This window comes from Ranitomeya imitator, chromosome 7 (assembly GCF_032444005.1).
Source record: "Ranitomeya imitator isolate aRanImi1 chromosome 7, aRanImi1.pri, whole genome shotgun sequence".
Lineage (NCBI taxonomy): Eukaryota > Metazoa > Chordata > Amphibia > Anura > Dendrobatidae > Ranitomeya > Ranitomeya imitator.
The window spans coordinates 113186792-113213203 of NC_091288.1; the positions used below are offsets into that span (position 1 = coordinate 113186792).

Here is a 26412-nt window from a genome sequence, read left to right on the forward strand (position 1 = left end):
GCTTTAGCCATGAGAGATGTATACAGATCACACACGTATTGATCGCATATGAAGGGATTTAACCCCTATCTACAGGGCTACCGTTAGCACAGAACACATAATTGGGGGAGATCTAGGTGTCCCAGTACGGTGAGGGCATTAACCTGTTGTTCCAGGCGTGCAGCATCTCACATAAGGATTGCTTCTTCACTATAATTGACTCGAAGACAGATTGCAGCTGTTGTGGAGCCTCCATATTGAAGCAGAGCATCCTGGCCTGGAGCTTCTCAACCCAAGCACGAAACTCGCCCTCCTCCATCTGCGGAAGAAAAAATAATAAACTCAATCTCAACAATTATGGAGTTTCTACAGGAATTCAACCAAACCTGGTGTATAAAAAATACTAAAGGGACAAAACACTAAAAAATGGTCGGGCACAAATGAAGTAGTTCAGTTAGATAGCTTTATATGGGTGCCGCATTTCTTCTTACATATATTACTGCAAGTGAAGTCTCTGATCCACTGTTTGGTGTGCACCATCCCTGAATGCTTTCATCTGGCTAAGTCTTAAAAGTCTGTATGCCTCAGCTTGCTGAATTGCCTGTGAAGATTTACTTACCTGGTGCCGCACGGTCTCTGTATCTTGGCTAATATCACACATATGCACAAGGCGATGGCGGTCCTACCATGTAGTGGGGCACAACTGACATCCTTCATACAACTCACTACATGGTAGGACCACCAGCACCTCATGTGCACGAGTGAGATCTCCAGGAGAGTATCCTAGACAAGGGAAAGTGAGGCCCACAGGACTAGTGCTGCCTCATTTACATATGACAAGCTGCAAAATAAAAACTTGTATAACACACAGTAAAGATAGATTGTAAACAAAGCTTTATTATAATGCTACATATATATATATATATATATACATACATACATATACATACAAATATATACGGTGTATATATATATATACATATATATATATATATATATATATATATATATATATATATATATATATATATATATATTTACCTTAGATTGTCTGTCATCCACTTCCATCTGGACGTCCTCGAATCCCACAATCCACCGCGCTGCGCCGGAGGTACGCCGACCGCCATATTGGAATACCCAAGTGATGGGTGTTCCAATATGGCACCCGCTGGTGGTACCAGGCCCTTGCGCAGTACCACCAGCCAGTCTGCTGGTGACTAGCTGTGGATGTCGCGTCGCAGAAGCACAAGCTGGCACCTCTCTCGATACTTTCCCTTGGACATTCTAATCCGGACAGCATAACTTTGAGCATTTTTTTCTGCACTAGTGCCGCTGATCTTACACCACGTTCAATAGAAGTCTTTATATCTCCTCTATGGAACGGTTACTGAAGAAGGCCAGGCATTGAGGCCGAAACTTTTATTTTGAGGACTACAATAAATTCACAAAAAACTTCATTTAAGTTGAGTGCCTAAGTTCATTTCTCTCTGTATATTGTTTTGGACCCTACTAAGGCACCATATCTGGATAGTGCATGCGGTTTTCTCTTATACATATACCCATCATACACATCCACCATTCCATAGTCCCGTGCCCATATACCTATCATACACAACCTCCATCCCATTGACCCGTGGCCATATACCCAACAGACATATCCCCCATCCCAAAGTCCTGTTCCCATATACCCATCATACATATCCTTCCTCCCATAGTCCTGTGCCCATATATCCATTACTCATCCTCCATCCCATAGTCCCGTGCCCATATACCTATCATACACAACCTCCATCCCATTGACCCGTGGCCATATACCCAACAGACATATCCCCCATCCCAAAGTCCTATTCCCATATACCCATCATACATATCCTTCCTCCCATAGTCCTGTGCCCAAATATCCATTACTCATCCTCCATCCCATAGTCCCGTGCCCATATACCCATCATACATATCCTCCATCCCATAGTCCCGTGCCCATATACACATCAGACATCCTCCATCCCATAGTCCCATGCCCATATACCCAGACATCCTCCATCCCATAGTCCCATGCTCATATACCCATCATACATATCCTCCATCCCATAGTTCCATGCCCATATACCCATTAAGAAATCATCTTCGCCATGGCAACCATTCTGACATCATCGTCGCCATGGCAACTTATGAAATCATCGTCACCATGGCAACATTTATATTTCAAAAACCTGACCTGCACATCCAAACATAGACTGAGTGTGAACAGGTGCTGAACCCAGAGTCGCCAACTCGTATATAGTTAAGTAAAAAGGGCAGCACACTGCAGCGCCAAAACATGCAAACTTGAAAACACGAAATTTGAACTGCATTACTGCACTAGAAATATGAAAAATGAGAGCTTTTAGCGCATAAAAATGGCCATATTTATGTGTACCTCGTAGCCACTTTACGGCATCTCTCTTATACGAGGTCCTCGTATAAGAGAGATGCCGTAAAGTGGCTACGAGGTACACATAAATATGGCCATTTTTATGCGCTAAAAGCTCTCATTTTTCATATTTCTAGTGCAGTAATGCAGTTCAAATTTCGTGTTTTCAAGTAACATGGCAACAATTATGACATCACGTCTCCATTGCAATCTATTATGGACATAATTGTCGCCATGGCAACCATTTTGACATCTTCTCCATGGCAACCTTTACGATATAGTCGCCATGGCAACCATTATGACATTATCGTTGATACACACATACACTCGTTTTTATATACGGTATATATACAAGCTTTGGTATACTGAGAATGTCCTTTGTTGCCTATATTAACCAATCAGAACTCAGATTAATTAACTGTAGCAAAATAGAAGCTGAGCTGTGATTGGTTGCTATTGGCAGCCTGATAAATCCCCAGCCAATAGGAAGCCCTCCCCCCCTGGCAGTATATATTAGCTTTCACATACACATAATAGACAGGTCATGTGACTGACAGCTGCCGTATTTCCTTTATGGTACATTTGTTGCTCTTGCAGTTTGTCTGCTTATTAATCAGATTTTTATTTTTGAATACCAGAATTGTGTGTGTTTTAGGGCGAGTTTCATGTGTCAAGTTGTGTGTGTTGAGTTGCGTGTGGCGACATGCATGTAGCGACTTTTGTGAGATGAGTTTTGTGTGGCGACATGCGTGTAGAAACTTTTTGCGTGTCGAGTTGCATGTGACAGGTTAGTGTAGCAAGTTGTGTGCAGCAAGTTTTGCGCATGGCGAGTTTTGCGCGAGGCGAGTTTTATGTGTGGAGCGTTTTGAGTATGTGCAAGTTTTGTGTGAGGCAACTTTTGCATGTGTTGCAACTGTTGTGTATGTGGCAATTTTGCCGCGAGTGCAAGTTTTGCGAGTTTTCCATGAGGTGAGTTTTGCATGTGGTGAATTTTGCGCGTGGCGAATTTTGCGCGTGGCGAATTTTGCGCTGCGAGGTTGGTGGATGTGTGGTGAAATGTGTGCTGAAGGTGGTATATGTGTTCAAGCACGTGGCAGTGTGTGGTGCATTTTGTGTGTGTGTTCATATCCCCGTGCGTGGTAAGTATCCCATGTTGGGACCCCACCTTAGCAACTGTACGGTATATACTCTTTGGCGCCATCGCTCTCATTCTTTAAGTCCCCCTTGTTCACATCTGGCAGCTGACAATTTGCCTCCAACACTGTTACTTTCACTCTTTCCCCATTATGTAGATAGGGGCAAAATCGTTTGGTGAATTGGAACGCGCGGGGTTAAAATTTTGCCTCACAACATAGCCCATGACGCTCTCGGGGTCCAGACGTGTGACTGTGCAAAATTTTGTGGCTGTGGCTGCGACGGTACAGATGCCAATCCCGGACAAATACACATACATACATACACACACACATTCAGCTATATATATACTAGATGGTGGCCTGATTCTAACGCATCGGGTATTCTAGAATATGCATGTCCACGTAGTATATTGCACAGCCCATGTAGCATATTGCCCAGCCACGTAGTATATTGGCCAACCACGTAGTATATTGCCCAGCCGCGTAGTATATTGCCCAGTCGCGTAGTATATTGCACAGCCCGCGTAGTATATTGCACAGCCCGCGTAGTATATTGCACAGCCCGCGTAGTATATTGCACAGCCCGCGTAGTATATTGCACAGCCCGCGTAGTATATTGCACAGCCCGCGTAGTATATTGCACAGCCCGCGTAGTATATTGCACAGCCCGCGTAGTATATTGCACAGCCCGCGTAGTATATTGCACAGCCCGCGTAGTATATTGCACAGCCCGCGTAGTATATTGCACAGCCCGCGTAGTATAGTATATTGTACCGCCCGCGTAGTATATTGCCCAGCCCGCGTAGTATATTGCACAGCCCACGTAGTATATAGCAATGTGGGCATCATATCCCTGTTAAAAAAAAGACTTAAAATAAAAAATAGTTATATACTCACCTTCCGTTGGCCCCTGGAGCCAGGAAGCGTTTACCGATGCTCCTCGCACGCTCCGGTCTCAAGAGTGCATTGCGGTCTCGCAAGATGATGACGTAGCGGTCTCGCGAGACCGCTACATCATCATCTCGTGAGATCGCAATGCATGGAGCGGTCACCGGAGCGTCGCGAGGAGCGGGAAAGGCGCAGGAATGGCGCAGGAATGTGAGTATATGATGATTTTTTATTTTATTATTTTTAACATTAGAGCTTTTTAATTGCATAGGCAGCATCAATAGTAAAAAGTTGGTCACACAGGGTTAATAGCAGCGTTAATGGAGTGCGTTACACCGCGGCATAATGCGGTCCATTAGCGCTGCCATTAACCCTGTGTGAGCACTGACTGGAGGGGAGTACGGAGCGGGCACTGACTGCGGGGAGGAAGGAGCGGCCATGGACTGCGCCCGTCACTGATTGGTCGTGACAATGGTCGTGGGCGTTTTGCCACGACCAATCAGCGACTTGGATTCCATGACAGACAGAGGCCGCGACCAATGAATATCCGTTTCAGAAAGACAGAAGGACAGACAGCAGACGGAAGTGACCCTTAGACAATTATATAGTATACTAGATGGTGGCCCGATTCTAACGCATCGGGTATTCTAGAATATGCATGTCCACGTAGTATATTGCCCAGCCACGTAGTATAATGCCCAGCCACGTAGTATATTGCCCAGCCACGTAGTATATTGCCCAGCCACGTAGAATATTGCCCAGCCACGTAGTATATTGCCCAGCCACGTAGTATATTGCCCAGCCACGTAGTATATTGCCCAGTCACGTATTGTCCAGCCACATAGTATATAGCACAGCCCACGTAGAACGGTATATTGCCCAGCCACATAGTATATAGCAGAGCCACGTAGTATATTGCCCAGTCACGTAGTATATTGCCCAGCACAGAGCCATGTAGTATAGAGACTTTAAAAAAAAAAACATATACTCCCCTATAGCCCGTTGAAGTCCTGCTATACTTACCCTCCGCCGCCTTTCTCGCTCCTCGCCACGCTCCCGGGACCGCTCCATTGCAAGCGGCAGCTTGCGGTCCCGTCCCAGGGCTGGTGTGAGCAGGACCTATGATGAAGTCGCGGTCACATGACCGTGACGTCACGGCAGGTCCTTGTCACACACCAGCCCTGGGACGGGAGCGGAAGCTGCCGCTTGCAATGGAGCGGTCCCGGGAGCGTGGCGAGGAGCGAGAATGGCGGCGGAGGGTGAGTATAGCAGGTTTTTTGTTTTTTTTATTATTTTTAACATGACATTTTTACTATTGATGCTGCATAGGCAGCATCAATAGTAAATAGTTGGGGACACACAGGGTTAATTTCAGCGGTAACGGAGTGCGTTACACCGCGGGCCGTTACCGCTGCCATTAGCCCTGTGTGAGCGGTGGGGATTATGGAGCGGGCGCCGGGCAGTGAGTGTAGGGGAGTAGGGAGGGACTAATCGAACTGTGGCCATCGCTGATTGGTCGCGGCAGCCATGACAGGCAGCTGCCGAGACCAATCAGTGAACGAATAACCGTGACAGAAGGACAGACAGACAGACGGAAGTACCCCTTAGACAATTATGTACATAGATATGTATGTACAGTCATGGCCAAAAGTATTGACACCCCTGCAATTCTGTCAGATAATACTCATTTTCTTCCTAAAAATGATTGCAAACCCAAATTATTTGGTATTATTATGTTCATTTAATTTGTCTTAAATTAAAAAACACAAAAAGAATTGTCCTAAAGCCAAATTGGATATAATTCCACACCAAACATAAAAAAAGGGGTGGACAAACGTATTGGCACTGTTCGAAAAATCATGTGATGCTTCTCTAATTTGTGCAATTAACAGCATCTCTAACTTACCTGTGGCACCTAACAGGTGTTGGCAATAACTAAATCACACTTGCAGCCAGTTGACATGGATGAACGTTGACTCAACCTCTGTCCTGTGTCCTTGTGTGTACCACATTAAGCATGGAGAAAAGAAACAAGACCAAAGAACTGTCTGAGGACTTGAGAAACCAAATTGTGAGGAAGCACGAGCAATCTCAAGGCTACAAGTCCATCTCCAAAGACCTGAATGTTCCTGTGTCTACCGTGCGCAGTGTCATCCTGAAGTTTAAAGCTCATGCCACTGTGGATAACCTCCCTAGATGTGGACGGAAAAGAAAAATTGACAAGAGATTTAAACGCAAGATGGTGCAGATGTTGGATAAAGAACCTAGACTAACATCCAAACAAGTTCAAGCTGCCCTGCAGTCCGAGGGTACAACAGCGTCAACCCGTACTATCCGTCGATGTCTGAATGAAAAAGGACTGTATGGTAGGAGACCCAGGAAGACCCCACTTCTTACCCCGAGACAAAAAAAAGCCAGGCTGGAGTTTGCCAAAACTTACCTGAAAAAGCCTAAAACGTTTTGCAAGAATGTTCTCTGGTCAGATGAGACAAAAGTAGAGCTTTTTGGGCAAAGGCATCAACATAGAGTTTACAGGAGAAAAAAAAGAGGCATTCAAAGAAAAGGACACGGTTCCTACAATCTAGCAAGTCCGAGGTTCCCTGATGTTTTGGGGTTGCTATGCTGCTTCTGGCACTGGACTGCTTGACCGTGTGCATGGCATTATGAAGTCTGAAGACTACCAACAAATTCTGCAGCATAATGTAGGGCCCAGTGTGAGAAAGCTGGGTCTCCCTCAGAGGTCATGGGTCTTCCAGCAGGACAATGACCCAAAACACACTTCAAAGAGCACTAGAAAATTGTTTGAGAGAAAGCACTGGAGACTTCTAAGGTGGCCAGCGATGAGTCCAGACCTGAATCCCATAGAACACCTGTGGAGAGATCTAAAAATGGCAGTTTGGAGAAGGCACCCTTCAAATATCAGGGACCTGGAGCAGTTTGCCAAAGAAGAATGGTCTAAAATTCCAGCAGAGCTTTGTAAGAAACTCATTGATTGTTACCGGAAGCGGTTGGTCGCAGTTATTTTGGCTAAAGGTTGTGCAACCAAGTATTAGGCTGAGGGTGCCAATACTTTTGTCTGGCCCATTTTTGGAGTTTTGTGTGAAATGATCAATGTTTTGCTTTTCGCTTCATTCTCTTTTGTGTTTTTTCATTTAAGACAAATTAAATGAAGATAATAATACCAAAGAATTTGTGTTTGCAATCATTTTCAAGAAGAAAATAAGTATTATCTGTCAGAATTGCAGGGGTGTCAATACTTTTGGCCATGACTGTGTATATATGCAGGTCCTTCTCAAAAAATTAGCATATAGTGTTAAATTTCATTATTTACCATAATGTAATGATTACAATTAAACTTTCATATATTATAGATTCATTATCCACCAACTGAAATTTGTCAGGTCTTTTATTGTTTTAATACTGATGATTTTGGCATACAACTCCTGATAACCCAAAAAACCTGTCTCAATAAATTAGCATATCAAGAAAAGGTTCTCTAAACGACCTATTACCCTAATCTTCTGAATCAACTAATTAACTCTAAACACATGCAAAAGATACCTGAGGCTTTTATAAACTCCCTGCCTGGTTCATTACTCAAAACCCCCATCATGGGTAAGACTAGCGACCTGACAGATGTCAAGAAGGCCATCATTGACACCCTCAAGCAAGAGGGTAAGACCCAGAAAGAAATTTCTCAACAAATAGGCTGTTCCCAGAGTGCTGTATCAAGGCACCTCAATGGTAAGTCTGTTGGAAGGAAACAATGTGGCAGAAAACGCTGTACAACGAGAAGAGGAGACCGGACCCTGAGGAAGATTGTGGAGAAGGACCGATTCCAGACCTTGGGGAACCTGAGGAAGCAGTGGACTGAGTCTGGTGTGGAAACATCCAGAGCCACCGTGCACAGGCGTGTGCAGGAAATGGGCTACAGGTGCCGCATTCCCCAGGTAAAGCCACTTTTGAACCATAAACAGCGGCAGAGGCGCCTGACCTGGGCTACAGAGAAGCAGCACTGGACTGTTGCTAAGTGGTCCCAAGTACTTTTTTCTGATGAAAGCAAATTTTGCATGTCATTCGGAAATCAAGGTGCCAGAGTCTGGAGGAAGACTGGGGAGAAGGAAATGCCAAAATGCCTGAAGTCCAGTGTCAAGTACCCACTGTCAGCTGCTGGTGTTGGTCCACTGTGTTTCATCAAGGGCAGGGTCAATGCAGCTAGCTATCAGGAGATTTTGGAGCACTTCATGCTTCCATCGGCTGAAATGCTTTATGGAGATGAAGATTTCATTTTTCAGCACGACCTGGCACCTGCTCACAGTGCCAAAACCACTGGTAAATGGTTTACTGACCATGGTATTACTGTGCTCAATTGGCCTGCCAACTCTCCTGACCTGAACCCCATAGAGAATCTGTGGATATTGTGAAGAGAAAGTTGAGAGACGCAAGACCCAACACTCTGGATGAGCTTAAGGCCGCTATTGAAGCATCCTGGGCCTCCATAACATCTCAGCAGTGTCACAGGCTGATTGCCTCCATGCCACGCCGCATTGAAGCAGTCATTTCTGCCAAAGGATTCCCGACCAAGTATTGAGTGCATAACTGACCATTATTATTTGATGGTTTTTTGGTTTGTTATTAAAAAACACTTTTATTTGATTGGATGGGTGAAATATGCTAATTTATTGAGACAGGTTTTTTGGGTTATCAGGAGTTGTATGCCAAAATCATCAGTATTAAAACAATAAAAGACCTGACAAATTTCAGTTGGTGGATAATGAATCTATAATATATGAAAGTTTAATTGTAATCATTACATTATGGTAAATAATGAAATTTAACACTATATGCTAATTTTTTGAGAAGGACCTGTATATATATATATTACAGGGGATAGCGCAGTGTGTATATCTATTTATATAATTTCCCCCGCCGCAAGAACACCACGCCGCAAGGACCCCTCCCACCGCTGGGAACCAGGCCGCAGCTGGGATCCCAACCGTCGATAGGTGGGTGAACACACGGATAGGGGGGTGAGAGATTCTCAACACTGCAAAGCCTGCCCCTATCGTGACATTACCGCCCTACTGATGCGATAGCATCGGGCCTCCATCTAGTCTATTTATATAATTGCCTTGTAATGTTTTCATTTTCTGTTCTGTCCAGATGTCACTGTATCCCAGAATTTCAAGGGGAGGAAGCTCACAGACTGCAATATTGGGACACCCAAGTGATGGGTGTCTCAATATGGAAACTGCTGCTGGTACCAACCTATTGCGCGGTACCACCAGTGGAACACCGTCACACCACACACACACACACAGACAACCCTCAGACAACACTCACACAGCCTCTTGCGTGGTACCACCAGCGGAACACAGTCGCAAACATGCCGCCGCCGGGATCAGCCGAATAATTCATTGACTGCCGCCATCTTCGTACAGAAGGAGCGCATGCGCAGTTTTAATGTGACCGATGTCTGCACAAAGATGGCGGTGGTGTTATTTACTGCGCCTGCACGAATTACACGGAGGTGCAGTGAATCATTCGGCTGATCTGGGCGGCAGATGCGCGACGTGTCTACAGGCAGCTGTGGATCCGCAGCAGTTTCCCCTGCGTTTAGGCTATGTGCACACGTTGCAGATTATTTGTGGTTTTTTAGCGTTTTTGCACAATAAAAACACTATAAAACTGCAAATAATCTGCATACATTAAGCATCCCATCATTTATAATGGAATCCGCAATTTCTGTGCACATGATGTGCGTTTTTCCGCATGAAAAACGCATTGCGGAAAAATAATGAACCTGTTCATTAATTTTGCGTTTTTTTTGCGGATTTCCCACTGTCTAATGCATTGGGAAATGTCCGGGAAAAACCGCACAAAAACCGCATCAAAAACGCTCAAAAAACGCGCAAAAAAAACGCACGTGTGCACATAGCAGTTCAATGTAAACGTATGGGGAAAAAAAAAACACTGTGCACATGCTGCCAAAAAAAAAAACGCACAGAAACGCAGCGGTTTACAATCCGCAGCATGTCACTTCTTTTGTGCGGATTTACAACTGCCCTTATGGAAAACCGCAGTTGTAAATCCGCAGTGGATGTAAAACAGCGGTAAATTCGCGATAAATCCGCAGCGGTTTTCCACTGTGGATTTATCAAATCTGCTGGAATCCGCTGCGGAAAAATCCGCAGTGGACCCAGACAACGTGTGCACATAGCCTAAAGGAGTTTTCCCACGAACGAAAGTTCATTTTAAAAATTGACTGTGTCTGACTGTGTTCAGAGCATACCACATCTCCTCAGCAGGGGAACAAGCAAAAGACAATACTGACATTACAGCAGGGGAACACAGTGGATTAATTTTGTGAGGTAAAATATTTCACTGACTGTTTTTTAAAAAATATTTTACCTCACAAAATGTATCCTCTGCGATCTCCTGCTGTAATGTCAGTATTGCATTTTGCTTCCTCCCCTGTACAGGAGCTGTGGCATGTTCTGTACACGGTTAGACACAGGGGTGAGTGTGTCTGACCGTGTACGGAGCATACCACATCTCCTGGGCAGGGGAGGAAGCAAAAGATAATACTGACATTACAGCAGGGGATCACATTGGATTCATTTTGTGAGGTAAAATATTTTACTGACTGTTTTTAAACAATATTTTACCCCTTTCATGACCTAGCCTATTTTGACCTTAATGACCTGGCCGTTTTTTCCAATTCTGACCAGTGTCCCTTTATGAGGTAATAACTCGGGAATGCTTCAACGGATCCTAACGGTTCTGAGAATGTCTTTTCGTTACATATTGCGCTTCATGTTAGTGGTAAATTTAGGTCAATATTTTTTGCGTTTATTTGTGAAAAAATGGAAATTTGGAGAAAATTTTGAAAATTTCGCAATTTTCAAATTTTGAATTTTTATTTTGTTAAACCAGAGAGTTATATGACACAAAATAGTTAATAAATAACATTTCCCACATGTCTACTTTACATTAGCACAATTTTGGAAACAACATTATTTTTTTTTTGCTAGGAAGTTATAAGGGTTAAAATTTGACCAGCGATTTTTCATTTTTACAACGAAATTTACAAAACCATTTTTTTTAGGGACCACCTCACATTTGAAGTCAGTTTGAGGGGTCTATATGGCTGAAAATACCCAAAAGTGACACCATTCTAAAAACTGCACCCCTCAAGCTGCTTAAAACCACATTCAAGAAGTTTATTAACCCTTCAGGTACTTCACAGCAGCAGAACCAACATGGAAGGAAAAAATGAACATTTAACTTTTTAGTCACAAAAATGATCTTTTAGCAACAATTTTTTTATTTTCCCAGGGGTAAAAAGAGAAACTGGACCCCAAAAGTTATTGTACAATTTGTCCTGAGTACGCCGATACCCCATATGTGGGGGGGGGGGGGTCTACTGTTTGGGCGTACGACAGGGATCGGAAGGGAAGGAGCGCCATTTGACTTTTTCAATGAAAAATTGGCTCCAATCTTTAGCGGACACCATGTCGCGTTTGGAGAGCCCGTGTGCCTAAACATTGGAACTCCCCCACAAGTGACCCCATTTTGTAAACTAGACCCCCCAAGGAACTTATCTAGATGCATAGTGAGCACTTTGAACCCCCAGATGCTTCACAAATTGATCTGTAAAAATGAAAAAGTACTTTTTTTTAATCACAAAAAATTTATTTCAGCCTCAATTTGTTCATTTCCACATGGGCAACAGGATAAAATGGATCCTAAAATGTGTTGGGCAATTTCTCCTGAGTACACAGATACCTCACATGTGGTCACAAACCACTGTTTGTGCACACGGCAAGGCTTAGAAGGGAAGGAACGCCATTTGACTTTTGAATGAAAAATTAGCTCCAATCGTTAGCGGACACCATGTTGCGTTTGGAGAGCCCCTGTATGCCTAAACATTGGAGCTCCCCCACATGTGACCCCATTTTGGAAACTAGACCCCCCAAGGAACTTATCTAGATGCATAGTGAGCACTTTGAACCCCCAGGTGCTTCACAAATTGATCCGTAAAAATGAAAAAGTACTGTTTTTTCACAAAAAAATTCTTTTACCCTCAATTTGTTCATTTCCACATGGGCAACAGGATAAGATGGATCCTAAAATTTATTGGGCAATTTCTCCTGAGTACACTGATACCTCACATGTGGGGGTAAACCACTGTTTGGGCACACGGCAGGGCTCGGAAGGGAAGGAGCGCCATTTGAATTTTTGAATGAAAAATTAGATCCAATCGTTAGCGGTCACCATGTCGCGTTTGGAGAGCCCCAGTGTGCCTAAACATTGGAGCTCCCCCACATGTGACCCCATTTTGGAAACTAGACCCCCCAAGGAACTTATCTAGATGCATAGTGAGCACATTGAACCCCCAGGTGCTTCACAAATTGATCATTAACAATGAAAAAGTACTTTTTTTCACAAAAAATTTATTTTGGCCTCAATTTGTTCATTTCCACATGGGCAACAGGATAAAATGGATCCTAAAATTTATTGTGCAATTTCTCCTGAGTACAGTGATACCTCACATGTGGGGGTAAACCACTGTTTGGGCACACGGCCGGGCTTGGAAGGGAAGGGGCGCCATTTGACTTTTTGAATGAAAAATTAGCTCCAATCGTTGGCTGACACCATGTCGCATTTGGAGAGCCCCAGTGTGCCTAAACATTTGAGCTCCCCCACATGTGACCCCATTTTGGAAACTAGACCTCCCATGGAAATAACCTAGATGTGCGGTGACCACTTTAAACCCCAAAAGTGCTTCACAGAAGTTTATAACGCAGAGCCGTGAAAATAAAAAATCATTTTTCTTTCCTCAAAAATTATTTTTTAGCCCGCAATTTTTCATTTTCACAAGAGTAACAGTAGAAATTGGACCCCAAAAGTTGTTGTCGAGTTTGTCCTGAGTACGCTGATACCCCATATGTGGGGGGGAACCACTGTTTGGGCACACGTTGGGGCTCAGAAGGGAAGTAGTGACATTTTGGAATGCAGAATTTGATGGAATGGTCTGCGGGCATCATGTTACGTTTGCAGAGCCACTGATGTGCCTAAACAGTAGAAACCCCCCACAAGTGACCCCATTTTGGAAACTAGACCCCCCAAGGAACTTATCTAGATATGTTTTGAGCACTTTGAACCCCCAAATGCTTCACAGAAGTTTACAACGCAGAGCCGTGAAAATAAAAAAATAATTTTTCTTTCCCCAAAAATGATGTTTTAGCAAGCAGTTTTTTATTTTCACAAGGGTAGCAGGAGAAATTGGACCCCAATAGTTGTTGCCCAGTTTGTCCCGAGTATGCTGGTACCCCATATGTGGGGGTAAACCACTGTTTTGGCGCACGTCGGGGCTCGGAAGTGAGGGAGCACCATTTGACTTTTTGAACGCAAGATTGGCTGGAATCAATGGTGGCGCCATGTTGCGTTTGGAGACCCCTGATGTGCCTAAACAGTGGAAACCCCTCAATTCTAACTCCAACACTAACCCCAACACACCCCTAACCCTAATCCCAACTGTAGCCATAACCCTAATCACAACCCTAACCCCAACACACCCCTAACCCCAACACACCCCTAACCATAACCCTAACCACAAGCCTAATCTTAACCCTATTTACAACCCTAGCCCCAATTCCAACCCTAACCCTAAGGCTATGTGCCCACGTTGCGGTTTCGTGTGAGATTTTTCCGCACCATTTTTAAAAATCCGCGGGTAAAAGGCACTGCGTTTTACCTCCGGATTTACCGTGGATTTCCAGTGTTTTTTGTGCAGATTTCACCTGCGAATTCCTATTGAGGAACAGGTGTAAAACGCTGCGGAATCCGCACAAAGAATTGCCATGCTGCGAAAAATACAACACAGCGTTCCCGCGCGGTATTTTCCGCACCATAGGCACAGCGGATTTGGTTTTCCATAGGTTTACATGGAACGGTAAAGCTGATGGAAAACTGCTACGAATCCGCAGCGGCCAATCCGCTGCGGATCCGCAGCCAAATCCGCTGCGGATCCGCAGCCAAATCCGCACCGTGTGCACATAGCCTAGTTCTAAGGGTATGTGCACACGATGCAGAAAACACTGCGGATCCACAGCATTTCCGCCACTGCGGGTCCTCAGCAGTTTCCCATGAGTTTACAAAAAACGCTGCGCACATGCTGCGGAAAAAACTGCGTGGAAACGCAGCGGTTTACATTCCGCACATTTCACTTCTTTCTGCGGATTCCCCTGGGCTAAAGTACCACTCCCCCTGTCCCTGCAGATCAGGTGAAATTGGAGTTAACCAACGCGATCTTTCCATGACGCCACATAGGCGTCATGGGTCGGATTGGCACCGACTTTCATGACGCCTACGTGGCGTCATGGGTCGGGAAGGGGTTACCTCACAAAATGTATCCTCTGCGATCTCCTGCTGTAATATCAATATTGTCTTTTGCTTCCTCCCCTGCCCAGGAGCTGTGGTATGTTCGGTGTACAATCAGAGAGACAATTTTTAAAATGAACTTTTGTTCGTAGGAAAACCCCTTTAAAAAGCAAATATCAACGCCAACATGGCTCCTCCTAAAAAGTACGCCAATGACAATGAAAGGAAAGCAGCAAAGGCACAACGTCAAAGACAACAACGGGCAAATGAGACCCTTGAAGAGCAACAGCATCGCTGGGAAAAAAACAATGCATGTAAGTGTAGGCGTAAGGCACATGAGTCCCCTGATGCATAAGTAATTAAGATTATCACAGAAAGCCATTAGGCAACAACAGTACCGGAAACAGAAATCTGCAGTCTTAACAGCAATAACATGCTCAGAAGATGACCCATTGGAACCAGAACACTACACCGCCGAGTCTACAACTTCAAAGTGTATGAGATTAACGAAGAAGGTATTTTCCCAACACAAGCTACTTCAGGAACAATGTCCACTGGCCACAGCAAGAAGACTGTCACACGATGCAGAAGCACACAATGTACACCGACAAGCTAAAACACAAAGCCAGAGAGAAGTGTGACTACAACAGCTACGACAAATCAACATCTACCAGCAAATAAGTCACATACAAAAAGAAAGACATGAACTTCAACTACAAGCAAAAACATGTAACCCATGATGAAAACACAATTCATGAACACAGCTGGTCAAATGAACCATTTATGTCAAAGTTGTCAATCTTTGAATTTTGGAGCTGAGACGCCGTCCGATCGAAAGTTTACTCAGTGCTGTCAGAAGGGGAAAGTCCATCTACCCATACTCCAGTATCCAGAAGAATTCAAAAAGTTGATGACAGGAGAAAGTGAATTCAGCAAACATTTCATGGACAATATTCGCAGTATCAAGTTCTTTTGCTTTTGCCTGGGGGGAGAGATTCTCAACGCTGCAAAGCCTGCCCCCATTGGGACATTACCGCCCTATCGCATCGGGCCTCCGTCTAGTATAACTATAATGGCGGTTATCAACAGTTAGGCGATCTGAAAGGTTCCCCTTAATTGTTCCATTCATACCCTGATAACTGCTGAGGATGTGACAGGCTGCTATATAAGATCAAGGTGATGGCCACCATAATAGAAGAAATCAGTTGCTGGACCACAGATTTATGTGGATCTCATAAAATCATGATTAAAAATGTGCTTCAGATAGGGGAGGTCACTGGAACGTCACAGGTGGTGTGGAGGGCAGGGTCCCTAAGGCAGGGCCTCCGGGGCAGGGCCCCTCCAGAACTTGAAAATGGAGCCGATAACTGTCTCTTTGAGGAGACTGGTGGTTGAGCTTTTTGCATCAATTTCTACTGCAATTTTGGAAGCTTTCTATATAAAGTATTGAAGAAAAGTACTCTATTGGTGTTGGATACATAAAACCATGGGATAAATATGAAGGACTTTTTTTAATGTCTTTCATGATTTTGTTTTCAATTTTTTTACCAAGTTAAGAATATCGAACATCTAAATACCTAGAATGGTATTCAAATGTACATTTTAATATGATCATGCTAAATTAACGATGACATGTTCTTTTCATGTAACCTGCATACTAATCCTATACATTATGTACACTTTGCACATGCATATTATCTACACCAACAATCCAGGAAACGCTGCAGGCTCTGCAATGCACAAGGAAAGCAGTGGTATCTCCTACCAGCTTATAAATCTATAATGGAGGAGAAGTGGATGTAAGTGGTGCAGCAGTCCTGTTCTGCACGAGCAGTAACGATAGCCATGAACCGTCCTGTGTAATCACCTCCGTACACCAGTAACAATGGCCTCTCAGTAAGATGAAAGGATGCTCTGAGCTACTACATTAGGAAGCCTTAGACAAATTGCAGCAAATATGAGAAAATACTTGTCATCTCATCGAAAATCCATTTTCTGGCTTTTTACCTCTTTCTTTGCAAAGAGATCTTCCATCTTCTCCTCCCTTGTTTTGTTAAAGGTGTCCGTCTTCAGAGAGGTGAGGCGGTCGTCCACTGCAGAATACACCTGAGTCACCCTGGAGAGAGAAGAAGCACGGCGTGACAATGCTTTAGTGGCGGGCAATTACCCCTTTCATTCATTTGGAGCCTTTTAGGAACCTGGTGTTCAGAGCAAAATTTTACCTTTTAAATCTCAGTCTTCTAATAAGTAATAATTTATTTGTATCCCTTAACATTTTTGGGGGTGTAACGAGGGACATTATTTTTTTACAGTTATTTATCCTACTTTTTGTCAAAGCATTAATAGGAATATTAGTAATCAATGAAAAACTGGTCAGAGTGTAATGTCATTCCTTTATTTCAAATGATAAAAAAAATAGACAAAGCCAGCAACTGGGAGACCATCATTCAGTGGACAGCCACGTCTCCGACTCTCCCGCACACAGGAGCCCTTGGCCCGGCTGAGCTCTCCCACATTCTCTACAAATGAAGGGAATCAATAGGTTGATGCTACCTAAACTGAGAACAGCGTAGTGTAGAGACAGCCATTACAGTGATTTCTCACTTTTATTAGAGGACCGATAAACCTGCTGCCATTTTAATTTTCCATTTTCATGAGCTCAGTATAACCCCGCCCCCACCACTAATTGGCAGCTTACTGTGTACAGTGTGCATAGGCAGAAAGTTGCCAGAGGAGTGGGTGGGGTTATACAGAGCTCAGTATTTAAAGAACTGCTAGATCTGGTGAAAAAAAATTGATTTTACTAAAACTGCAGAAAGCAGCTAAGTAAGTGAAATCACTGGAATGAGGGTCTCTACCTCTACATCATACTACCTTCTGATGGGGGAGCAAAATCTTGGTGACAGATTGCCTCTTAAAGCAATGTTTGATAGATGGTCCTGTGTTAGTGGAGCACGATGGCAGGTAAAAACAGCTTAGGTAAAGTAGTTGTCTCCTCCCCCCTGTACATATGCTCTATTCTGGAATATGGACAACAGAGGAAACCACTGTTTGAACCTCTCTACAATCCAGCGCACTACCCGGATACCAAGCTACTACCCATACGCCATCATTAAATGTAATACTTACCCTGTAGCAGGACGATGATGGAGACGTGTGTAGCTAGACAGAGGTGACATCTTTCTTTTTATACATCAGAAAACACTATAATAATTCATCAAAATTTGCAGGGCCATTAGTTACTCACCCGATTGCTGCAAGGTAAACATTATATTCCATGTACTGTCATTAACTTTCACACAAAGTTAACAAGCAAGTCCGAAAATGGTCAGTTGTTCTGGTGATTGTCATTCTAGAACCATACTGCTCGGCTGATTTTCACTAGAGCAGTTCTATTGAACACATGTAATTAAACCATCGCTCACGTCTGTATTTCTGGATATAATCTGTGTGCTCTGGGGACAGGCTTCTATGGTAGGACGGTTCGACTCCTCTACACAATTGAATTATGGACTAATTAAATAAAGTGGCTTTTTCAATTTCACTTAGTGCTTCATCTGTTTCACTGTTTGAATTCGGAACTAATTGATTGTATAAATGGATTTCACACAAGCAATGACGCAGAAATACTGGGCCAATGCAGGAAATCCCTGTAAAATTCAACAACGTGAAGCATGGCTTGTAGACAGATTCCCCAATTTTGTCTATACTCATTGGCTTATTTCAGGGCTTTACAAATAATTGCCTCAAATGAGTATACCAAATCCATATTTATAAAACCCATACACACGAAGAAGCAACAAAAACTTACTTCTGAGAAAAATCTTTTAAATCTTGTAGGATTGACACTTTGGCCGGAGTGTGCTGCTTAATGTAGATTTTTGGCATTGGGACACACACTTCAAGTAGTCTAATGGAGGAATAACTAAATAGAAAGTAAGGTAGTAAGTATTCACAATTGGATAAAAAGTGACACAATAAACATATAAGCTTGTTACAGAAGAGCCAATTTGCCCTATACTTAGCAGCAGGAAACAAATATATAATATAATTACGGTAAATATTTGCCACCAAGCAGCCCAATTACTTTGCACTCCCCTCTAACCAAAATTAGACATGAAAAATTTCCAGGAAAAACAAACTATCCCAAAATCAGTTACTGCAAATACCTCAATCTCAGTACCTGGTTCTACAAAGGACACTTAAACCTAGGCTTTGATTCTGGAGTCACTCTCCAGTATAAAAACATCTGTTGATCCAGAAAAGTAGGACGCGTGTCGTGATTTTTCTCAACTAGCATCCGTAAGACATGCGTATGCAAACTTTATGCAATGCGTTTTTGACAATCCTTTACAGACTGTAATTCCCTTTGTCAGTTAAAGCTAGTTTCCAAACTAATAAAGCAATGTTATATACAGATATATATATATATATATATATATATATATATATATATATATATATACACACACATACAGTACAGTCCAAAAGTTTGGACACACCTACTCGTTTAAAGATTTTTCTGTATTTTCATGACTATGAAAATTGTACATTCACACTGAAGGCATCAAAACTGAATTAACACATGTGGAATTATATACTTAACAAAAAAATGTGAAACAACTGAAAATATGTCTTATATTGTAGGTTCTTCAAAGTAGCCACCTTTTGCTTTGATGACTGCTTTGCACACGCTTGGCATTCTCTTGATGAGCTTCAAGAGGTAGTCACCGGGAATGGTTTTCACTTCACAGGTGTGCCCTGTCAGGTTTAATACCGTATATACTCGAGAATAAGCAGAGATTTCAGCCCATTTTTTTAGGCTGAAATTGCCCCTCTCGGCTTATACTCGAGTCATACCCAGGGGTCGGCAGGGGAGGGAGAGCAGCTGCTGTCTAATAATATTCACCTGCTCCTGGCGCGGTCCCTGCACGTCCCTGGTTCTCCGGGTCCCAGCAGCTTCTTCCTGTAGCGAGCGGTCACATGGTACCGCTCATTAAAGAAATGAATATGGACCCGACTCCACTCCCACTTCACCCCGAAGCTGCATATTCATTGGTGTAATGAGCGGTACCACGTGACCGCTCACTACAGTAAGAAGCTACCGGCACCCGGAGAACCAGTGCGCTATATTCACCTGTTTCCCGTTCCACCGACTGCCGCCGCTGTGTCTTCTGCAGTGACGCTCAGGTCAGAGGGAGCGTTAACGCAATTAGTGTGTGCGCCGCCCTCTGCCTGAGCGTCAGTGCACAGGACGGGGAGGACACAACGGCGGCCGTCAGTGGAACGCGGGCCGGTGAATATAGCAAGTGACAGAGGGGGCCTGAGAGGTATGTCATTTTTTTTTTAATCGCAGCAACAGCATATGGGGCAAATGTCTGTATGGAGCATCTTATGGGGCCATGTGCAGCATTCTGTGGGGTAAATATCTGTATGGGGCCATGTGCAGTATTATATGGGGTAAATATCTGTATGGGGCCATGTGCAGCATTATATGTGGCAAATATCTGTATGGATCATCTTATGGGGACATGTGTAGCATTATATGGGGCAAATATCTGTATGGAGCATCTTATGGGACCATGTGCAGCATTATATGTGGCAAATATCTGTGTGGGGCCATGTGCAGCATTATATGGGGCAAATATCTGTATTGGGCCATGTGCAGCATTATATGGGGCAAATATCTGTATGGGGCCATGTGCAGCATTATATGGGGCAAATATCTGTATGGAGCATCTTATGGGGCCATGTGCAGCATTATATGGGGCAAATATCTCTATGGGGCCATGTGCAGCATTATATGGGGCAAATATCTGTATCGGGCCATGTGCAGCATTATATAGGGCAAATATCTGTATGGGGCCATGTGCAGCATTATATGGGGCAAATATCTGTATGGGGCCATGTACAGCATTATATGGGGCAAATATCTGTATGGAGCATCTTATGGGGCCAAATGCAGCATTATATGGGGCAAATATCTGTATGGGGTGGGGCCATGTGCAGCATTATATGAGGCAAATATCTGTATGGGGCCATGTGCAGCATTATATGGGGCAAATATCTCTATGGGGCCATGTGCAGCATTATATGGGGCAAATATCTCTATGGAGCATCTTATGGGGTCATAATCAACAATTGTGCAGCATTATATGGGGCATATTATAATATGGAGCATCTTATGGGGCCCATCATAAACTGTGTAAAGCATTATATGGGGCTCCTGATTCAATATGGATATTCAAAAACACAACCTACTGATGTCTCAATTAATTTTACTTTTATTGGTATCTATTTTTATTTTTGACATTTACCAGTAGCTGCTGCATTTTCCACCCTAGGCTTATACTCAAGTCAGTAAGTTTTCCCAGTTTTTTTGTGGCAAAATTAGGGGGGTCGGCTGATACTCGAGTATATAAGGTAAGTGGGATTTCTTGCCTTATAAATGGGGTTGGGACCATCAGTTGTGTTGTGCAGAAGTCTGGTGGATACACCGCTGATAGTCCTACTGAATAGACTGTTAGAATTTGTATTATGGCAAGAAAAAAGCAGCTAAGAAAAACAAGTGGCCATCGTTACTTTAAGAAATGAAAGTCAGCCAGTCTGAAAAATTGGGGAAACTTTTAAAGTGTCCCCAAGTGCAGTGGCAAAAACCATCAAGCGCTACAAAGAAACTGGCTCACATGAGGACCGCCCCAGAAAAGGAAGACCAAGAGTCATCTCTGCTTCTGAGGATAAGTTTATCCGAGTCACCAGCCTCAGAAATCACAGGTTAACAGCAGCTCAGATTAGAGACCAGGTGAATGACACACAGAGCTCGAGCAGCAGACATGTCTACAACAACTGTTAAGAGGAGACTTTGTGCAGCAGGCCTACATGGTAAAATAGCTGCTACGAAACCACTGCTAAGGACGGGCAACAAACAGAAGAGACTTGTTTGGGCTAAAGAACACAAGGAATGGACATTAGACCAGTGGAAATCTGTGCTTTGGTCTGATGAGACCAAAGTTGAGATCTCTCTTTTTCCAGCCACCGTGTCTTTGTGCGACCAGAAATGGATGGACTCTACATGCCTGGTTCCCACCTGAAGCATGGAGGAGGTGGTGTGATAGTGTGGGGGTGCTTTGGTGGTGACACTGTTGGGGATTTATTCAAAACTGAAGGCATACTGAAACAGTATGGCTACCACAAGCATCTTGAAGAGGCATGCTATTCCATCCGGTTTGCGTGTAGTTGGACCATCATTTATTTTTCAACAGGACAATGACCCCAAACACACCTCCATGCTCTGTAAGGGCTATTTGACCAAGAAGGAGAGTGATGGGGTGCTACGCCAGATGATCTGGCTTCCAGAGTCACCAGACCTAAACCCAATCGAGAAGGTTTGGGGTGAGCTGGACCGCAGAGTGAAAGCCAAAGGGCCAAAAAGTGCTAAGCATCTCTGGGAACTCCTTCAAGATTGTGACTACCTATTGAAGATCATCCAGAGAATGCCAAGAGTGTGCAAAGCAGTCATCAAACCAAAAGGTGGCTACTTTGAAGAATATAGAATATAAGACATAATTTCAGTTGCTTCACACTGTTTTGTTAAGTATATAATTCCACATGTGTTAATTCATAGTTTTGATGCCTTCAGTGTGAATGTACAATTTATATAGTCATGAAAATACAGAAAAATCTTTAAATGAGACGGTGTGTTCAAAATTTTGGTCTATACTGTGTATATATATATATATATATATATATATATATATATATATATATATATATATATATATACACACACATATACACACATACATACATATATATATATATATATATATATATATATATATATATATATACACACACTAAATAATTGTCTAAGGGTCACTTCCGTCTGTCCTTTCTTTCACAGATATTCATTGGTCGCGGCCTCTGTGTCATGGAAATCCAAGTCGCTGATTGGTCATGGCAAAACGCCCACGACCATTGCCACGACCAATCAGCGACAGGCACAGTCTGCCGGCAAAATAGCCGCTCCTTCCTCCCCACAGTCAGTGCCCGCTCCTTACTTCCCTCCAGTTAGCCCTCACACAGGGTTAATGCCAACGTTAATGGACCGAGGTGTAACGCACTTCACTAACGCAGCTATTAACCCTGTGTGACCAACTTTTTACTATTGATGCTGCGTATGCATAGTATGTATAGTAAAAAGATCTAATGTTACAAATAATAATAATTAAAAAAAAAAACGTTATTCTCACCCTCCGACGTGGCGCTGTCCTCGACAGTGCAAGCGGCAGGTTCAGGTGCTAAGGATGCAATGCGAGAAGGACCTGCCATGACGTCACGGTCATGTGACCGCGACGTCATCACAGGTCCTGCGCTCATACTAACCCTGGGACCGGAAACTGCCGCGTGCAAGGCACACAGGCGCCAGGACTACAAGAGCCCTTCAGAAGGTGAGTATGTTTATTTTTTATTTTAAGTCTTTTTTAACCTGTTACATACATGGCTGGGCAATATACTACGTGGCTGGGCAATTTACTATGTGACTGGCCAATATACTACGTGACTGGGCAGTATACTATGTGTTTGTGCTGTATACTACATGGCTCTCTGCTGTATACTACATAGCTGGGCAATATAGTACATGACTGGGCAATATAGTACATGACTGGGCAATATACTACGTGGCTGGGGAATATACTACGTCACTGGGCAATATACTACGTAGCTGGGCAATACAGTACGTGACTGGGCAATATACTACGTGACTGAGCAATATACTACGTGACTGGGCAATATACTACATGACTGGGCAATATACTACGTGGCTGCACAATATAGTACGTGACTGGGCAATATACTACGTGGCTGGGCAATATACTACGTGGGCTGTGCAATAAACTACGTGGGCATGCATATTCTAGAATACCCGATGCGTTAGAATCGGGCCACCATCTAGTATGTATATGTGTATATATATATATATATATATATATATATATATATATATATATATGTATGTGTGTGTATATATATGTATATATATATATATATATATATGCATATATATGCATATATATATATATATATATATATATATATATATACACATACATACATACATACATATATATATATATGTTGACCCGTTGAAGCACAAGCACAGCGCGAACCGGCCGTCGTCGTCTCCTGCTCACTGAAGCTCCGTATTTCACTCCCCAGGCCATGGGATTTTTATATGAAAATTGATGAAAGATTGGGATTTTCATTATGGTGAGTGCCTTCTCTCTTTTTTCTCACACATGGCTTTGTGTATATATATATATATATATATATATATATATATATATATATATATATATATATATATATATATATATATATATGTTAATATTATATACACTGCTCAAAAAAGTAAAGGGAACACTTAAACAACATTATATACAGTAACTCCAAGTAAATCAAAACTTCTGTGAAATCACACTGTCCACTTAGGAAGCAACACTGTTTGACAATCAATTTCACATGCTGTTGTGCAAATGGAATAGACAAGAGATGGAAATTATTGACAATTATCAAGACACACTCAAAGGAGCGGTTCAGCAGGTGGGGTCCACAGACCACATCTCAGTGCCAATGCATTCTGGCCGATGTTTTGGTCCCTTTTCAATGTTGTTTTTGCTTTTATACTCGTGGTAGCATGAGGCGAACTCTACAACCCACACAAGTTGCTCAGGTAGTGCAGCTCATCCAGGATGGCACATCAATGCGAGCTGTGGCAAGGAGGTTTGCAGTGTCTGTCAGCGTAGTGTCCAGAGGCTGGAGGCACTACCAGGAGACAGGCCAGTACACCAGGAGACGTGGAGGGGCCATAGGAGGGCAACAACCCAGCAACAGGACCACTACCTCAGGCTTTGTGCAAGGAGGAACAGGAGGAGCACTGCCAGAGCCCTGCAAAGCGCCAAAATTATCGCATCTAATGGATGCACCAATTCTGAAGCGGCTGTGGGCTGGTATTTTTAGGCTGGGAAAGGCCAGATAACCATGGACCTTCCGAGCCTATTAATATCAGCTCACAGCTGTCTGCTTTGCCTTTGCTGGTTATCAAAACTAGAGGGGGGACCCCCACAATTTTTTGGGGCTCCCCCATTATTTGATAGCCAACATTGGTCAGAGTGCAATAAGAGGTTTTCTCAAATTGCACTCGTCTGAGTTATATGCTCGTATGAGCAAGCCCTGTATGTGAGAACAGTAGTATTACTACCTGAATGATGCCACCATCTGGTTGTATGAAAAGTATTGGTGGTAGTTGTGGTGGATGCTATGGCCACAGGGTTCAGCATTTGCTCTTCGAGTATACTGGTTACCATAAAACCGCAGCTGCAAATATTTAGCAAATGACATCGACCACGATTCATTGGAGAGTGGTACAACAGGAGTTACCTACAGGAAAGAAGAGTTGCATGTCAAGCTGTAACTCTAAATCACCCCTATGTATAAGAAATAGAAGTTGTGGAGAGATAATGAAGGACTAAGTGTACCTATATATATATTTTTTTTTATTTCATCACCAATATTTTTTTTCACCATTTTGAATGTCCCAAGTAAACAGTACCAAAATATTACTTTCTTTATTGACCTGTCCCTAGACTCACTCAAGGAGGATTATTACATGTGAGAGAACATATATGTGCTCTCAAAGCTCTACACCTATCACAAAAGAAAATGTCAAAAAAGTTCTAATCTAAAAAAAAAATGACAAAAACGTAAACGGTCATGTTTAGGCAGGCTGCACTGCGGAAATCAAGAGCCTTACGATTCCAAATTGGCTTTTATTAACATCAACGAGTAGCTAAGCTGGACCAGCGCCTTTCTCAAAGTATAAAAACTAAGTATGACCGTTTCTATTTCTCCTGTATACATCTAGAAGAACCTGTTCCTCCAGACACAGGGCAGCAGCAGTGGCTTTCCACACTTTTATTACATGTTGTGCCTGCACATGACACCTTCGGGTGATTGCTACCGTCGCTTTCACTTGTCGTTTATCAGACGGTATTGCCCTATTTTCTGTCTGCTCTTGACACTCTCCAGAGCTTCTCTCAACTAAAAAGTAGAAGAGATCTATGGGTCAGTATGTATTAAATACAGGTGAGAGTCTCGGGCCTTCACTTATGGAAAACTGAAGTAATGTCTCATCAACTAATTGAACGTGATAAGATAGCTGTTGGCCAAATGAACCAGCAGACCAAAATGGGACATGTTAGATCAATATCCCCACCTTATGACAATAAACAGTCTGGGGCTCTTATACACATTAGACTTTGAGCTAAACCCACCAATATCAGCAGATGTGGCTGACAGTCTAAACTTGGGCAGCATAGTGGCTCAGTGGCTAACATTGTAGCCTTGCAGTCCTGGTGCCCAGGGTTCAAATCTCATCAAGAACAACATCTCCAAGGAGTTTCTATGTTCTCCCTGTGTTTCTGTGGGTTTCTTCCCATACCCCAAAGACATACGGAAAGGGAATTTGGTTTGTGATCCCCAATGGTGACACTACTGAAGATGTTTGTAAAGTGATGTGAAAATTAATTGTGCTATAAAAATATATATGTTACA

The 26412-nt window shown here is 43.1% G+C and overlaps 1 protein-coding gene across 2 annotated transcripts in view; it reads right to left on the bottom strand.

The window, feature by feature from the left end:
* Window positions 1-26412, bottom strand: part of PIKFYVE (phosphoinositide kinase, FYVE-type zinc finger containing) — a 610036-nt gene that overhangs the window by 271472 nt on the left and 312152 nt on the right. For both annotated transcript variants that reach the window (XM_069733753.1, XM_069733755.1), the window contains 4 exons: window positions 25061-25239; window positions 18611-18724; window positions 16807-16915; window positions 144-298 (listed from right to left, as the gene is read on the bottom strand). In XM_069733753.1, the coding sequence (XP_069589854.1) occupies window positions 144-298; window positions 16807-16915; window positions 18611-18724; window positions 25061-25239 (557 nt within the window). The remainder of the gene's footprint in view (window positions 1-143; window positions 299-16806; window positions 16916-18610; window positions 18725-25060; window positions 25240-26412) is intronic.